Source organism: Notothenia rossii (assembly GCF_949606895.1).
Source record: "Notothenia rossii genome assembly, chromosome: 5".
In the NCBI taxonomy this organism is placed as follows: domain Eukaryota; kingdom Metazoa; phylum Chordata; class Actinopteri; order Perciformes; family Nototheniidae; genus Notothenia; species Notothenia rossii.
This window is the reverse complement of record NC_136903.1, coordinates 65,505,312-65,524,412: the sequence shown is the minus strand read 5'-3', so window position 1 is coordinate 65,524,412 and position 19,101 is coordinate 65,505,312. Positions and strand designations below refer to the sequence as shown.

The window sequence follows — 19,101 nt, the reverse complement described above, 5'->3', positions numbered from 1 at the left end:
GAAGCTCCATTAAAATATAAATATTTTTAGTGAATTACTGAGTTTAGGCACGTTAATAACGTTTTAATGAAGTTGAATACAGTATATTCATATGTGTCAGTGATTTCATGTCAATTCGGCGAACATAAACATAAAAGATCGTGGTGAAGATGATGATTAAATTAGGATTAAAAATCGAGAGCCGGGCTGCATTTCCTCCCGTTCGTTTTTTCGACTAAACAACATTATTTTGTTAAATAACAACATGGTGATGTTTTGTAAATGATTAAATGTCTCTTATTTAGCACAGAGTATGATATCCGTGACATATGGATCTTAAAAAAGTTCCGCTGTAAATCCAGCATACTGTATCTGACTTTATTTCACATGAGCTCCAGTGTGGAACCCCACTGCACCCCCTGGTGGATCAATGATCCATTGCAGCTGGCTTCATTATAATTACATTTATCTATCACGGGGGCGGTCTCAAGTCAAGCTGGAGGTTTTCCCTTGAGCGAGGGCAGATCACGTACCAATCACGGCCCTCGCATTTCAAACTGTCTGAAATGAATCGCTACATCTGTACCTAGATGCTCCTCGGCTCCCTGAAGTCTGCTGAGCTAACAATTCTGTCTCCACCCCAACTCCACCCTCACTCCACCCTAACTCCGCGGCTCGTGTGGGTCTTCCCATCCCGCTGCGATCAGCCGGCTTCCCCGCTGACATCGTCTCTCCCTGTCGCCTACAGCCGGTGGCTATCAAGCTAGCTAACAAGCTAGTAGGCTGGTCACCCGGCTCCCACTCTGCACCAGGCTGTCAGCCCCTCCTACGATTCTCCTCCGGAAACCACTGGAATCATTCTCCTGATATGCTGTGGATTATCACTCTCATTTTATCTGGACTCACAACGCTCCTTCTTCCACGGTCATCCGGCTCCTGGTCTCTTCTGCCCGGGTCCCCAGCATTAGCTAGCTCCGTGCTAGCGCCACTTCACGAGATTATGCCGCCGCTCTACTCCCTGTCAGATCTCCACTCCTTTAATAACCGCCTGCCTCCGGACTGCATGGACATCCTCGCAGATAATGAAATACTCTGCGAATGCCCTCCTCCACACAGAGGCTCTGGCCGTAGGTTTTTATTTCATTCCACATCTCCACACTCCATCCCGTCCATTCGGCCCTGTCACACGCCCACACTACGCCATCACAACAAAAAACACGTGAATCTGACCAATCTCCTTCCACTCCCCCGGTCCACACAACCCCCCCTCCAATGCAACGTCACCTCAGAGCAGCCCTGCTCAACACACGCTCCATCCACAATAAAAGCCACATTCTGAATGAATTCATTAAAGACAATAACCTGGACTTTCTGTATCTGACCGAAACATGGCAAAAGCCCCTGGACTATTTTTCTTTACATAAAATCACCCCAGCAGGATTCACATACATTGACAAACCTCGCCCACAAGGGCGGGGTGGTGGTATAGCTGCTATTATCAGAAAGGAAATAAAAGCTACCATAATCCCCATCCCTGATGCTTCTTCATTTGAACACCTGATCTTTAAACTCTCTGGTCCCACTCCCCTGGTCACAGCCATCATCTACCGTCCCCCGAAGCCAAACCCCTCCTTTCTCTCCGACCTCTCTGACATTCTCACTCAGCTTTCTGCCATATCCCCATCTGTTCTCCTCTTAGGTGATTTTAACATTCATGTTGACGACCCGACCTGCAAATATGCCTCTGAATTTAAGGAAACCCTTCATTGCTGCAACTTCTCTCAACACATCAACTTCCCAACACACAGCCGTGGTCACATCCTGGACTTGGTCTGCTCCACTTGTCTCACCATCCATCATCTGTCCAGCCTCAATCTCCACGTCTCTGATCACCCGGCCATCATCATGGACATCAACATCCCCATCCCCGCCCAAAAGCAAAAACGCACAATAACCTACAGAAACCTCAAATCCATCTCACCTTCAGCAATCACTGCCTCCATTACCTGCAAGATGTCTGTCTCCCCCCCCCCCCCCCCCACTTTCTGAAAACCCATCTGAACTTGTGGACTATTATAACAGCACCCTCTCCTTCCGTCTCAATGAACTGGCCCCCACAAAAACTAAAAATGTCTCTTTCATACACTCCGCCCCCTGATATACCCCGAACTCTGCCAAATGAAATCAAGGAAACGTCAACTTGAACGCCAACACAAGAAAACCACACTAACAGTCCATCTTCAAATCTACAAAGACTATCTCCAGCAGTACAGTAATGCACTCAAAGCAGCCCGGTCTAATTACTACTCACAACTCATTCAGTCTGGGTCCAGCAACCCCAAGCGTCTCTTCTCCACCATCAGCAAACTTCTCAAACCCTGTGACAATGCCACCTCGTCCTTCACCACCGAACAGTGCAACTCCTTCCTTTCGTTTTTTCAAACCAAAATCAGCAACATTTACAGCAATCTGACACCCTCATCAGCACCCCCCACCTCCTCTCCTGGCTCCCCCCCCCCCCTTCACCTCACAGCCCCTGTCCCAGTTCTCCCCTGTGACCCCCATGCAACTGTCACACTTCATGACTGGAATTAACTCCACCTGCACACTTGACCCAATGCCCTCCAAATTTGTTAAAGAGAGCCTCCCTGCCATGTCCCAGCTCATCGCCACCATCATTAACTCCTCCCTGAGATCTGGATCAGTTCCCCACTCTCTCAAACTTGCTGCTGTCACACCCATTCTCAAAATACCTGGACTCACACCTGACATCATGTCCAACTTCCGGCCCATCTCAAATCTCCCCTTTCTGTCAAAAATACTTGAACATGTCATTGCCTCACAACTAAAATCCCACCTCAGCTCCAATGACCTCTTTGAGCCATTTCAATCCGGTTTCCGATCAAAACACAGCACAGAAACAGCTCTTCTGAAAATCACAAACTACCTCCTCCTCTCCTCTGACTCCGGCAACCTGAACATCCTCATCCTCCTCGACCTCACCGCAGCATTCGACACCATCAACCACACCATCCTGCTGTCCCTCCTCGAATCATCACTCAACATCACTGACACTGCACTCTCCTGGTTGAAATCCTACCTCACCGACAGACATCAGTTTATCAACATAACCAACTGCACCTCCTCCACTGCTCCTCTGTCCCAAGGCGTCCCCCAGGGTTCGGTGCTTGGCCCCCTCCTCTTCATCCTTTACATGCTCCCCCCTTGGCAAAATAATTCGTCGCCACAACCTTCAATTTCACTGCTACGCCGATGACATCCAACTTTATATCTCAACAAAAACCATCACCCCCACAACACACTCCACTCTCACCAACTGTCTCTCAGAAATAAAAGCATGGATGCAAACAAACTATCTCCAACTGAACAGTGCCAAATCAGACATCATCATCATCGGCCCCCCATCCCGTATCAAAGACATCCAGAATTTCAACTTCACCATTGACATCCACACTCTATCTTCCCCCCCTTACATCCGCAACCTCGGAGTCATTTTCGACAGTCAGCTCAAATTCAACCACCACATAAATCACATCACCAGGACCGCCTTTTTCCACCTCAAAAACATTGCCCGTCTCTGCCCATCACTCTCCTCCTCTGCTGCTGAAACCCTGATTCATGCATTCATCACTTCACGACTCGACTACTGCAATAGCATCCTCTATGGCATACCATCCAACCTCCTCAATAAACTCCAACATATCCAGAATTTTGCTGCCCGCCTCCTCACCCACACCCGCTCCCAAGACCACATCACTCCCATCCTCCAGAACCTCCACTGGCTCCCCGTCCGTCAAAGAATCCACTTCAAAGTCCTCCTCATTACTTACAAAGTCCTCAACAACCAGGCCCCCCCCCCCACTACCTCACAGACCACCACACCCCTTCCCGCTGCCTCCGCTCATCAGAAGCCAACCTCCTATCCATCCCCACCCGCACCAATCACCGGACCTGGGGGGACAAAGCCTTCTCCGTCGCTGCCCCCTCCCTCTGGAACTCACTCCAACAACCCATCAGAGACTGCACCGACCTCACCACCTTCAAAAAACTCACAAAAACTCACCTCTTCAATCTGGCTTTAAATGTGTGATTGTTTTTGTATTATTTGACTTTAACTTTAACTATATATTTATTTGTAGTTCCTTTCTTCTCTTTTCTTTTCTCTTCACTATTATCTGTAAAGCGTCTTTGAGCACCTGTAAAAGCGCTAACAAATTAAATCTATTATTATTATTATTAAATAATCTGATGACAGAACTGTAAACAGAATAGCTAAAACTTTAACAAAATAAATAACTCAGTTACCTCAAATCATTAACCCATGTCTGTTTAATTTAGTTAACTCCTTGTGTTGCTGCTAGCATACATAACACCTGTCGTGGAAACGTTACTCGTGGATGGGGCTACAGAGCTACTAGAAAGACAGTCGAAAATTTCTTCTTTCATGCTTTGCAAAGAAAAAGCAACCTCTTAATCCAGATATCTTACCATGACTTTCGTATCCATGCACGTGCACGGTTGTGGCATGACCACCAAAACAGAAAGATATGGACACAAGATTTGTGCAAATGTATTTAAGTGGGGGGGGACCTAACCTCCTCTAGGGGGTCCAGGAGGCATGCTCCCCCAGGAAGATTTTTTTTTTAAATGTTGAAGTTAAAAGCATCAATCTGGTGCACTTTGAGAGCAACATTAGGAGATCTATGGATACATCTCTCAACACCCATATGAAACACAACTGTAAGCAGATTTTATTTTTCTTTATGGATATTTTACAAATCACTCCCCTTTTAAACTGTATTCTTGTTTATAAATAACAACCTTTTTTTTATTGTCATATAGCGTTTTATACCTGTTTACTTTATTCTCTTATTTTTTTATAATGATCATATAAAGATGTGCCTTTACCTCACTGGTTGTAGAAAAAGCTAATGCTAATAACAACAAAGTTATTGACTGTCTGATCAGTATTACAGATGAACAGATCGCCCCTGGGCTTTCAACCAAAGACACAGCCACGCAAAAACTGCAGGATGTGTACGGCTCCTTATGGGTACTAACATTTCTGAAGTGCCGGAGCCACGTTCCGGTGCTCTCCGGCAGCACTACACCCCTGTCAGATGAGACATATACCACGTGATGACACGTTAGGCTTGTGTAGTGTTCAAGGACCCTGACCTTGGCCAGGAAAAACAGGCACTCACTTGTTTAATTATTTTGCGGTCTAGATTTCTTTAATTTTTTTCTTTTTTGCATGTGTTTATAAATTACCTCGTACCAAACGGTCTCACGGTCCGTATACGGCCCTGAGGCCGGAGGTTCCCCACCCCTGCTTTACAAGATAAGGAGGATACGTCCCCTCCTGACCCAGAAAGCGACACTTCTGGTCTCGTCACCTCAAGCCTAGACTACTGCAACTCCCTCCTGACTGATCTACCCGCATGTGCCATCCGACCTCTGCAGCTCATCCAGAATGCAGCAGCTGGTCTGGTTTTCAACCTTCCTAAATTCTCCGTGCCGGCGTCTCTCCCTTCGTCTCACAGTCGCATCTCGCTCCCTCGCCTGCAGGGAAGCCCGTGGAGGAGCGCGCTGCGGCGCCTGAGGAAGAGCCAACGGTAGCATGCGGCTAAGCTGCACTCTCTCCTCCTGTAGGCGGCTGAAACGTTGGGTGACTGAGGATATCGACCCGAAGAGCCCCTCCGTGGACACGGGGGCTCCAAGGAGATCTTCTCGGTCCTTCTTGGATAGGGCGGTGAGTCCTAGCCACACGTGACACGACGCCACTGTGGCCAAAGACATCACCCGCCCCGCTGCGGCGGCCACTCCATGGATCAGATTATTCATCTGACCAATGCAGCGGTCCGTATAATCGTCTGCCTGAGTGGTAATCAGGGAGACACCCAACACACCGAGATTATTGGCCGCAGCCGCCATCTGTGCTCAGAGCCTGAACATTTTGTCCAAATATTACAAGGTGTCTCAGTCCCGTGGCAGTGGGGGCAGAGGTTTCTTTCCCTCCGCCCAACCAGCAGATGGGCTGCCAGGCTCTCATCGAGGGGGGGGAACACCGGGCCACGCCATGTCCAAGCGGCCCTGCACCCTGATGATACCCGCCATGGCTGCTATTGGGTTCTTTGTCTTCAATGAACGTCGCCACGTCGCCTCCACACACTGCCAGATATCTGGCAACGGGGGCGAGACGAAGGCCGGCTGCACCGGGCCGTAAAACCCCACCGGGAAGTCCAGACGTGCTGGACCCTCCTGGCCGCCGGACCCGAAAGTACCGGACAACGAAGTGTCCTCGTCGTCTTCCTCCTCAGGGAACGCGGCCACCTGGCCCCTTGGGGTGAACATGAATGGCACCTCGTCATCCTGTTCCCCCATCTCCACCACCTCCAGGTCCTGATCCTCCGGCTCCGCCTGCGGGCCAAACCTCACCCTAAAATTATCCCCGCGATGTCGGCGGCTTAGCAGGCGTTGCAGGCCGGCGACGGGTTTAGGTCGTCTTCGCCGTGGTCCGGCACTGGAAGCACAGGCGGTGCGGATCAGCCCCCGTGATCGGGCCAGGGCAAGTCGGGCAGGTCCGATGCTCAAGGAGTGGTTCAATGCTTGCTTTTCTCTTTTCTCTTTTCACATCTCTTGCTCAGAGTTTCACTTCCGCTCACCGAAGAGAAAGGGATGATAGTCAGGAGGCGAGGCCTCCTTTTATACGGTGAGATTTGCGCGCATTCAGGTAGGCCCGCCCCAGGCCGGCTACGTCTATAGAAGTCTCAGTAGGTGAATGCTTGCATGATAAGGTAGTACCCATAGAGTCCAGTAGAGGGCGGAGCCTGTAAGAGATATAATTAGAAACAAACAGGGAAGACTTAGGAGACACGGGAGGGCAACTGAGGGGAATGCAAAACAGGCAGACATGACATGGGGACCAAACAGAGTGAACAACACAAGAAAAAATCACAAAGACAAGACACAGCTGGGGAGGGCAAGCAGGAACACAAGGACAACAGGTGAACACAATCAGAAAACATTTAAAAATCAAGAAACAATCAACACAAAAGTATGGATGTATGTACTTATATCTCTTGTTCTGGAGGTGATGTTCAGTAAAGTATTTATCTATCACTGTGACAACCGTCTCAGTTGATTGGACCCCCCCCCCCCTCTCATAGGGCAGCCTCTCATTGCTGCCTCTGTCCTCCCATTGCCAGTCAAGTCCTCAAAGTCAAGGCTGACCTGCTTTGGAAGAACACTCCAGCAAGTCTGCATGTCTACTATATATAACCCTCAGACTCAGACTAATTACACCAAAATCCCCTTTCCCTTTCACCTGTCTCACACAAATCACTCTGAGTAAATAGCTTCTTTTTTTTCTCTGACGAGGACATCTTTTGAGGGACGCAAGGGAAAAGCAAGAGTGAATGGAGCTCCTGAAAGTACATTACTGTAACGACAATAACAAGTTTGTCACCAGAAGTCTGGCTCTGGAGAATCATTCAGTTTGAGACATTGCATTTATGTGTCATTATCAGAGGAGCCGGGGATGGCTGACAGGAAAGGAGGAGCAGCCATTTGTGCCCACTTTGCTCTAAATAAAAAATGTATCTGACTGGAGGAAAAGGCTAATTCTTTCCAGTGGAATATATCCTGAAAGAACAATGTAATACTTTTCTGGTACAATACATCGGCAGATGCAATGACCATCATAAGCAAAAAAGCTAAATAAATAAGGGAAAGATTTATTTGACCGTCCTAATGCCCCCGCTTCAAAACAAACACTTCCTAAGGGAGTGCTAAGCATTGCATTTGATATAAATAGATTTGACATTAGACTTGATGACATAATCCAAATATATCACTTCATCCACTATACCCCTTCCTCTAAATTCCCTTTTTATGAGCTCCTGTCTGTTCATCTTAAAATAAAATTATTGGTCCCAAACCAGCTATTAATGTCCATGTTCACAAAAGAAGATTGATTGATTGTTTTTACTTGATATACACAAAAGGCATAAGTCAAGCATCAAGCAGGTCAACATGTATCAATATCAATCAATGAAGGAGCTGAAGGACATTGGTCGGAAACGTTGAATATTCATGTCACATTCCTTTGTCCTCTCCTCTAAGCTTCTGATGTGATTTACAGCCCGCCTGGCCAGTTTCCAGTCAAACCTAATAGAATCACAAAAGGTCGACAGTTGAGTCATGAGGGCTCTCCAACATTAGCGCTGATGCTTAAGGGGATAAAAGGACAATTAATGCACTTGAACCTGACTGCTCAGTGGAGGATATACTATCTCATCACGGCAGAAAACTAAATAATTTACTCAAGTAAGGAAGGGGCCGGAGATAGAGAGAGGTGATTTAGAGGAAAGACAAGAAGGAGCTGTCAGAGCCTCTCTTGTTTGACTATAAGCAGACCTGCTCTGCCAGCAGATTGATAGAGATATCACTTTCCACTCACCCTGATGCAGGTGACCCTTTCACAATTACCTCCTTTTGATCGACTAATGAAGTTCAAGAGAAATCAAGCTGATGGAGTTTAACACCGAGTGTGGTCTTATAAAAACCTACCACATTAAATAGGTCGGGTAAAAATAAAAGACTTGAGTAAATCAGATAATTTGGTTCTCCCTCTTATAGTAAAAAAATGCAGTTGTAATCTCAGATGTGACCCAGGTAATTACTCCAATTTGTGTGATTTTTATATTGCTTTATATTGCGCTAATGAAGTGAGTCTCGTATTTATTTGCACCCACTAACCTTAAAACCTGTAGCACTTGACATAATTGTTCTCAGGAAGCTTTAAAGCTTCCATTTCTAAAGTTTTACTTTATGGAATATCATTTTTAAGTCAAGTGTGTAATGTACCAGGAAAAAAAGAAGAAAGTAGTTGATAGTACAATATGGTTATTTTAAACCATATATTTAGTGCATTTGCACTTTAAAACACCTCACCTGATTTCTGTAGCTTATTGTGTTCACCATGTAGCACGCACTTCTATTGACTAACTGTCTAGTGCTCCAACACATTATAGGCTAAGGCAGGGGTGTCAAACGCAAGTACACAGTGGGCCAAAATAAAAAAATGGGTACTAGTCGAGGGCCAGACTGGTTCAATGTTTATTGCAGAACTTATTGAAATGAACTTATTGCACATATTAAACCTGGAACTAACGAAGCTTAAATTATTGCCTATAAAAACAACATTAAACATTAAATAATCAGTTGCATTAATTTCTTATGGTTCTATCTGCAGTCATTTCTTATTGCTCTATCTGCAGCTTTTCCTCATTCATTTCTTATGATTACATTTTTCCACAGGCCAACAACAGCTTGAAAAAAACAATTTCCCTCAAAGAAAGAAAGTGCAGAAGGAAACATCCATTGAAACTCAGTTTGCTGCTCTGTGATGCTAGTTCAAGCCAAATACTTGGCATCTCACCTTTGGTGCAAGTTCATCAATGTTTGGTCTCAGGCTCTGAGCTGAGGAAACCCTCAGGATTGAGTGAAGGTGTGCCGGCGGGCCAAATCTAATAGTAATTAGAAATTATCCTGCGGGCCGAAATTAAATCCACCAAGGGCCTGATTTGGCCCCCGGGCCTTGAGTTGGACACATGTGGGCTAGTGCATCTCAAGTGGTTAACCAATCACAACAGAGCCAGCCAGCTAACCAATCAGAGAAATTATTTTTTGGGGAGTTTTTGAACATTAAAGCATGTAAACATGTCACAGTAGCAGCGCAAATGGCAAATATGCAAAACTAGGTCCCCTTTGAGTTTTCGTCACAGTTTCCTCTTGGCAGTTTTTCTACATTTATTACCTTGATATCAAAGTTATTGGCAATTGATTACCTACATTAATAAAGTGTATGTAATATATAGTAAACTTTGTACATTTGAGTTTAATAATGTAAAATTAAACAACCCATTTCAATGTCACCTTGGGCTGTTTGAAATGATAACGGATCATTTTACCAATGTTGGCTTTCATTGGACAACATTGTTAACTGAGAAATAATTGGCAGAATAATCAATGGTAAAATGTAAGTTGGGTATTTAGGTGCACCCCCTTAAATATAGCTCTGTCAACAAAGGTATTTATCAATATAGAAATCATGTCTGTTCTGAACCTTCACGTATTTTTAAGGTCTTTAACTGCCCTGGAGAAAAGAGCCCCTTGTGTGTCACATCATGAGAATCACTTTTCATTGTTGATCAGCAGAGGGAAGTTGCCCTCATTGGACATTATACTTGTAAATGTAAGTATTGTTGTGCCCTCTTCCAGCTGGAAATGAGAAACACGATTTGCCAGATAGAGCCTGAGAAACAGCCCTGTTTGTTTCCAGGACAACACGACAGTCGGACGTACCTTTCTCTTAATCTGGCAGAGATAGCAGCTACTTATCCAGAGAGCAAAGAGGAGACACAAGAGAGGGAGGGCCGGGCTGTGTACACACAAAATACTCTCAGACAACGTACACACACTTGATGAGGGCTGAGACAAGGAGGGAGGAGAAAGAGTTAGAGGTGTAGAAAGAGAGGAGAGGAGCATAGAGAAAGGAGCAGAGATAGAAACAGGTATGGCTGTTGTTCTGTGGCCTCGTGTTGTGCCCTGCACTGATATCCTGCTCTCACCTGGGAAGCCTCATCATCCATAGAGCAAGATGTCTCAGAGGAAAAGGAGTTTCACATTCGGAGCTTATGGAGGGTAAGCTATCAGAGGATTATTCTGTCTCAGAGTACAGTTATTTTGGAGTTTGCCAGCTTTGTGTGTGTGTGGCAGTGTTTGTGTACCTGTTGCAGCGTGTTGCTCAGGGACTTGCTCTACAACTGCAGAACCAGTTGACTCTGACAAGGTCATTGAGTGTTTTTCAGTAATAGTAAGTACTGAATAGCTTTTGACATGCTCATTTAATTATCCCCAAAGGGAGAGTTTTTAAGACTTTTCTGAAGTTGCTGGTGTGATGATGCGGAATACTTGGCAAAATAAACTAAATGTATCACGCTGATACTGCAAATGCAACAGGGAAGGGAGTAGTAGGGAATAAGTCAGTCAATTAGTGATAAGGATGACATATTATGCACATTTAAAGTTCATTTTTGTAGTTTGTGTTTCTATTGTGACAGGTCTTTATTTTTCTCATACTGCCTGTGCTGCAGCACCTCTTTTCACCCTCTGTCACAAACCAAAGCCCATTCTGCTTTGATTCAATCCAATCCAACTTTATTCCTAGCACATTTAAAAACAACATTCTGCTCTGATTGGTTATTAGGTTGACTCTGCTGTGCACCCAACGACGTACAATGTGTTGAAACCCTAGCCAATAGAAACGCAAGTGTTACATAGTGATGTCACTATGTTACAGAATTATAGTCCAATTGGGGTTTTTCAGGCAGACTTTTAGGAGAGAAACTCCCTCTGTAGGAAACTTTGAGATTGTATCCTTTGCAGACCATTTACATGCACAAACACATATACAGTATTACAACCCTTCAGGAAAGGTAAAACCCCCCCAAAACAATAATAGGGCCCCTTTTAAATAAAGTTAACAAAAGATGCTTAACCTGTTAAACCCCATGCCCCCGCCCCCGTGGGCAAAACACAACAATATTCACGAAACTGTGTCTCAGGGCCTCTTAACATTTAACAACCTATTAATGTGTCATACCCACTTAACGGGAAGCAACTCAGCTAACTGACGATATGAACAATTTGTACCGAAAGAAAACACAACTCTAACGCCGAGCGTCTGAATTAGCACTAAGAGAAATTAACATTCTGTCAATAAGAGTAGTTTTCATATAGAGTGTATGAGAGCTGTAACCCAGCTTCCGGTTTTGGGCATGCTGGCTGTGCATCACTCTCATTCACCAATGGTAATGTTTAGATGGATTTAGGAACCTCCCCTTGATTCTATTGGCTCCAACTGTTCAAAAGAGGTGTCAATCACCAAAATTGACCGATGGGTTCAAGAGATATGGCAAATCCACCCAAATGACCCCAGGAGTGTATTTTTTTTACTAAACCTCTCTAAAAAGGTCAAATTTCTTTAAAAACTTGTTTTGCATCAATTTTGATACAGGGTACTTATTATATGTTATAGTTTGGATTCCTAAAGCTTTTTGTCGACTATCCCATCATTCAAGGGTCGTTTTTATTATAAGTAATGTTTTTTTATAATTTAATTTGTTTTACTATACAATCTGAATTTACTTTAACATAAAAACATCTATATTGATTCTGACTTTTCTACATCCAACTCACAGGTGTATCATTGCTTTGAGAAAAAATATTATTAATTTACCCCTTTTAGAAGGGAAGTCATTTGTTTTGGGAATGTCATTTTCGAGCCTGAAACCTGAAAAACAGGCGTGGGGTTTAACAGGTTAACTGAAGGGTAAAGTTTGAAATATTGACTAAAACATTCTTCAACCATTTTGATAAAGCTCGAGAGTTGAAAAGGGGCTGTCTTCATCTTCTACAAAACTCTGCTCGTCTGCTGGTAGGACTTTTCTAATCTGAGGAGCTCTGGTGAGGGTGCTGCCTTTTGTAATATATTTCTGGATATACAGATACATTAAAAATGAAGCCCTGGCTGTTCATCATTAACAGTAATATTGAGTTATTGTCCGATATTAAATTAAAGGTTTATTAAGTCAAGTATATTGTTTTACTGTGAGGAAAGTGAAAGTTAAGGATGAATCTTCATTTTGGCGGCAGTGAATAGGTTAACAATCTCATCAGCATGATTTGAAAGGAGGCCGTAAAGGGGAAGGATGTGACTTTGTTTAGCCTTCTGTGTATGAGAGTGATTTTGTAAACGTTTGTGAATCTTTGAGCTATGAAAACTCTTTGTGGTTAATGAGCATTGAGCCGCTCAGCAATACAGTGTACTATAATTCATGAGGCAATATACAATTACTTTTACTATCGTGTTTTGCTGCTTGTGAGCTCTGCCAAGTCTGCCTGGAAAACACTGAGGTTTGATTTGACATCGCTGGTGGTAAGAGTCAGGAGGAAAACTAGCCAGAGTGCCCAGCCAGATGCTGCCAAAAAAGCTAGTGCTATAGGGCACAATAAACAACATTTTTGGAACAGCATAATCTCCAAAAAACACTTTGGAATAGGGTTGAAAAGAGAAAAACTGTGATTTCAAATGTCCTTGAAATATTTTATCTCTGAGATGTTCTGTAAACCTTATGAATAATTGCATTGTCCTCCATTCTGGAATAATATAATATCAATTATTGACTTTGCCATTCGGTGTAACAAGTGGACTTCAAAACATTTATGTTGGTAAGGATGAAATGTATCCCTTAAAGAGCATCTTGCAGGGATTTTTTTCTACATTTATGCTTAAACTTGCTTGAAAATTACAATTAAAAAAGTGAGTGTAGGATTTGATATGTTTTACGAGACATAAGGGCAGGAATTCAGAGGGAAAGGAGTAATTTTGAGCTCTGCTCTTAAAAACGGCTTTTTTTAAAAGGTCATACTTCAAACGCGTCATATTCATAACAAAGGGGAAACATCTCCGCTCTCTGACCGCGGGTATAGTAGAGTTGCGTTGAGTAGAGCGGTTGTGTTTTAAGGAGCTGGTATTTTTCGGTAGTTTTACATTGTATTTCACCATTTGTAATCATGGTGCAGTATTGTGTTTGTGAAGGCTGCACAAATACCAGCCTGTCAGGACATCGAGTCCACAGTAAAAAGGACCGGAGCTAGCGTTCGTTCCTGGGTGCGTTGTGCATCCACCTCCCGGTGTTCCGGATTAACTTGTTTCCCGATCAACTTGTTTCCCGATCAACCCGTTTCAGTGGGGTGCGTGGTTTTCGACTGAAATACACATTTCGATCGCTTTCTTCTGTCGTTTACATATATCTTTTGGTATATTTGGCTTCTTAGGAACACGTTGATGCACATCCAGTACCAGTGTGTGAGGTTGTGATTACGATGGCGATATCCGGACGCGAACAGCGAGGACTAAAACAAGACAAACGAGTTGCTCGAATAAATCATTTAAACCAGCTATTGTTGCCAGACTTATTACGGAATATCGTTGTTAATGTCCAAGTCCATCTGTGTATACCTTCAGACAGCCTCCAAGTGAAGCACACAGTGTTTACTCACAGTTTGAAAGCAGCGTGGAGAAGTCTTCATCTGTGTTAAACTGTGATCCTCCCAGGGAACTGGGACCCGCCCACGTTAAAATGCCGACATCATATTGATAATAATATATGATACAAATGTAAGACTGACAACAATAATAGTTAGTAAAGGATTTATTGATGTGAATGTTTTGAACAGTGAATACTTATTGTAAATCGCTTTGGATAAAAGCGTCAGCTAAATGCAATGTAATGTAATGTGATGTAACAGGCATCAACACAGCGACTTGATTTATTGTTCTCTGGTGATCTGTTAGGACGTGTTGAATGGAGAAGTCTTCATCTGTGTTAAACCGATCCTCCCAGGGAACTGGGACCGGCCCAGGTTAAAATGTGACCCGCCCAGGTTAAACTGTTACGATTTCTGTGTTAAGTTTTCACTGTTCAAAACATTCACGTCAATAAATCCTTTACAAACTATTATTGTTGTCAGTCTTACATTTGTATCATATATTATTATTAATATGATGTTGAGTCGATTTTATACCCGTTTATACTTTCATACGGTCTGTTAGTGAAACATACAATTGAACAACAGGTGTACAGACTTAATTAATTAATTAATTTGCGCATGGGTCCAGTCTATATAAATTGGATTAACATTTCGCCATGTTATGAGGTTAGTGAGGAGATAGCGAGAGACAGAGAGATACAGAGATACAGAGATACAGATATAGAGAGATAGAGACCGATAGATAGATAGCGAGATACAGATATAGAGAGGTAGAGAGATAGATAGAGTCAAAATATTATATTGTACAGCATAATGTTGCATGGCAAATATCACGAAACACATGGCCTGATTTGCATATTGGAAGTTAATGTTTGCACTAGAACACATTTATATGTAAAATTAACACTTATCACAACATAATGTGGGCTCGCAGGCTGATAAACTAGGATATCTGATCTCTGTGGGTCTTAATGAGGCTTGATGCAGACCTCAGTCAGTATACTATTTCTAAGCAAATCAAATGCCTACTATAATATGTATATTATATGGCTTAAAGTGTACATACATTCGCTCACATTATAAATGATGGTCGGGTTGCATTTTTCTAGAACTTGTTGACAATGTTAATGTAAGAAATTGAGCTGTGGTTATTTGTTAGTACGTGATGATTCGTGGCGCATGCGCAGGGCATGATTGATTTTTACTGTTGGGACTCGGGTTTGAGTCCAGCATGAACTTTTTTGTTATTTTCATGTCGATGCACATTGAATATTATGTTTGAATAGAGGATTCGTAATATTGTTTGCCGACACCAACTCTCATTTTAAAGTCTAAATATCCCCAATGACATTGCTGCTGCTATCTTTGCAAAACGAGGTAACAGTCACATGTTATCTGGATGCAGAGGCGCGGGAAGGTATTTTGAGTGGGGGTGCTGAGGTGCTGGACTCCAGTGAACACTATTACGGGCACTATAGAGCACGTACAAAAAAACTCCCCATACGCAAACACACAGTAAACCCGCGACTGTTACAATGAAGGCTCGATAATCAGCTCACGGCATATAGGCAGGGGTAAAGTGCTATTTTTTACGAGTGGGGAGCGGACCTCACCTCCTCTAGGGGGCAGGGGCGGACCTAGCACATTTGGTGCCCTAGGCGAGCTTCACCACTGCGCCCCCCCCAAAAAAAATATCAAAACATCTTAACAGTTATACAGTAAAGTACTGCAGCTTTATTTATTACAAGCAAGAACAAGAGCTAAGAATAAATGTAAAGTGCACACTAAAGAATTAAAACAAATAAACAACTTAGCTAACAAACAATAATAATATCAATAACAAACAATAAAAGAATGTGCAAATTTGCTTTCAAAGAAAATTAAGAAGAAATGTAAAGTGCACACTAAAGAATTAAAACAAACAACTTAGCTAACAAACAATAATAATAATAACAATAACAAACAATAAAATAACGTGCACATTTGCTTTAAAAGAAAATTATGTATTGTAAAATATGTTACACATGTCAAATAATCAAAATATAATATGCTAAATAAACAAACAAATACATAAAAATTACAAATTCACTTTGTCTCAAGAACTATTTACATTCCACTCCCTATCATCACACAAGGTTGGCCTACATATTAGCTCCTACTGGTTTCCATTTACAGTGCAATCCTTCTGGCCTTCCTCGCTGCAAAGTCATCAATCACATCATCATATGAAATCTGACCACCAACCTCATGGTTAATACTGATTACAGCCAGACCACTGAGGCGTTCTTGAGCCATGGTGGACCTCAGGTATGTTTTCAAGAGTTTTAATTTGGAAAAACTCCTCTCGGCTGAAGCTACTGTTACTGGTAGCGTTGCACTGATCCGCAGAGCAATACACAAGTTGGGATATATTTCGGTGAGCTGCTTTGTATGTATGAATTTCAACAACTCAAGAGTTGTCATGCTCTTTGATGGCAAGTCAGGTACATTTTCCAACTCCTGAGCCAGCTCCTTCCCATCCAAATCAGATTGCCCTCCATGGCTTAAGGTGTGTGCAAGTGCCTCTGCTTGCTTCATCAGCTCTTGGTGTGGCAGGTCTGGGAAGTTGTACAGAATGCCAAACTTGTCTTGCACATGTTCAAGAGTGGTAAACCTCTCCTTTTGTGCTGACACTGCAGCATCTACCACCACGTTAAAGAACGTTACCTCCAGATTTTGCAAGGCATTCCTCAATGGCTCATCAGGAGACTCATATGAGAAGTGCCTCTTTGTTGACTTCAGCCGCTTTTGCACAAGGACTGCATCCACATTCATGTCTTCACACATGTCCTTGGCTGATGTTTGTGAAGCCACAAAGCCTGTGGCTCTGTAGGATTTGAGAGCTTTTTCAGTCTTTTTCAGTAGACTTACTGCTACATCCACTTGCATTGTTTGGGACTGCAGGACTTTGCTCACCTGCTGAATTTGACTTAACATGTCATACCAGACCACTGTGCACAGTGAAAAGCGGAATGACCCCACTTCTTCTGCCAGAGACTGGGCTTCAATCCTGATGATTGGGTCTTTGGCCTGGTTTCTCACCTCAAGCAGTGCCTCTCTCACAGCTGCGGCTTCATATCGCAGAGGCTCCACAGCTTTCACTCTGCTCTCCCATCTGGTTTCTGACCACATTTTGAGTGAAAGGTTGACGTGTTTCTTGAGGATGGCCCATCTCTGTGTAGAGGCAGAAAACAGGCAGTATAGCTTCTGCACAATGCCAAAAAATGATATGGCATCTTTGGAGCTTTTGGCAGCATCAGCAATGACCAAATTGAGTGTATGTGCCCCACAAGGCACAAACAAAGCTCTTGGGTTCAACTGCAGTAGCCTGGCCTGTACTCCCTTGTTCTTCCCTCTCATATTTGCGCCGTTGTCATATGACTGTCCTCTGCAGTCATCAAAGGCAATCTGCAACTCCTCCAGCCTCTTCAAAATCAGGGCGGACAAACTTTCACCAGTGGACTCCTCTGCTACTAGGAATCCCATGAAGTGCTCTTTAATCTGGGGGTCTTCTTCCAGTGTCACAATTCTGATGACTACTGACAGCTGTTCAGTGTGGCTAACATCCGGGGTGCAATCTAAGATGAGGGAAAAGTACTTGCATTTCTTTATTTCTTGCACTATTGTTGATAGAATCTTTCCACTGATGCATTCAATCAACTCATTCTGAATGGTTTTGCCCAAGTAGCTGTGATGGGATGTTTGACTTTTAATCTTGTGGATGTGGTCTTTCATCACTGGGTCAAACTGCGCCAAAAGCTCAACCTCTTTCAAAAAGTTTCCATTTGAAGGAGAGTATTTCTGTCTTTCCTCTCAATGCCATATTTCGCCCTGCCAGAGACTGTACAATAGCAACCAGTCGTGTCAGCACTGCTCTCCACCGACTCTTCTCTGCCTCAAGGAGGGCCTGCTCTTGTTTGTCTATTGTTGTACCTTGTTTTAATCGAACTGCCAATTCTTTCCATGACGCCAAATTGTTCAGGTGTTCCGGACTATTTTCATGGCTGGTCAAAGCAGCACTTGCATTTTTCCAATCCGACAGTCCTGCATTTGTTAAATTAATTTGTTTTGGAGATAAAAGTTGACAACAAAAACAAAAAAGACTGTTCTTCTTTTTTGAATATGTCACCCAACTTCTTTTGATCCTTTCTCCATTTACTAAGGTCCTGCTGAAGTACTGGTGGTGGCAACTTCTCCCATCATCTCTCCTTGGGAAAATGAAATCAGGTGTTATCTGATATGGTCCTCTCCGAACAAACTCTGTCCTCATTGTGTCTGTGAGATGTGAAGGGCAGTCAGCAGGATCGGTTGGTAGTGGATCGTCTGTCTTTGCTGCATCTGGAGGGCATGTGAAGCACATTTTCTCACCTCATATTCACAATATCTTCACACACACACACACACACACACACACACACACACACACACACACACACACACACACACACACACACACACACACACACACACACACACACACACACACACACACACACACACACACACACACACACACACACACACACACAACCCCAATTCCAAAAAGGTTGGGACAGTGTGTAAAATGTAAATAAAAACAGAAAGCAATTATTTGAAAGCATGAGGACAATTAGGTTTATAGCTAAACATCTTTACATTCATAAGGCACACACCTGAGAAGAGTGTATGGGTGGAATCTGTGGTGCAATCAGGATGAGATGCAGCAGGCTGTTCTGACGTTCCTTGCAGTGGTTCTGGGCCTATACATATATAGAGAACACACAAGAGCAAATATATTGGCTGGATTAGAAATGGCACGACAGTCATTTTTACATTCAATTATTTATCATCACATCAGGAACATCTATTGACATATTGTACTCACCAGAACAAACAGACACAGTGGTCAGTGGCAGGGTGGAATCAGTGGTCATCTCATCAGGATGAGCAGCTTGCTGTTCT

The 19,101-nt window shown here is 43.4% G+C and overlaps 2 protein-coding genes across 4 annotated transcripts in view; one reads left to right on the top strand and one right to left on the bottom strand.

Moving 5' to 3' along the window:
- The window catches only part of LOC307040499 (zinc finger MYM-type protein 1-like), a 55,688-nt gene extending 37,958 nt beyond the window's left edge, over window positions 1-17,730 (bottom strand). Inside the window, exon 1 of the mRNA XM_079683386.1 lies at window positions 14,131-17,730. Within this exon, the coding sequence (XP_079539512.1) occupies window positions 16,291-17,646 (1,356 nt within the window). The 5' untranslated portion in view covers window positions 17,647-17,730 and the 3' untranslated portion in view covers window positions 14,131-16,290. The remainder of the gene's footprint in view (window positions 1-14,130) is intronic.
- The window catches only part of rap1gapb (RAP1 GTPase activating protein b), a 287,393-nt gene that overhangs the window by 69,742 nt on the left and 198,550 nt on the right, over window positions 1-19,101 (top strand). The gene's annotated exons all lie outside the window — the stretch shown is intronic.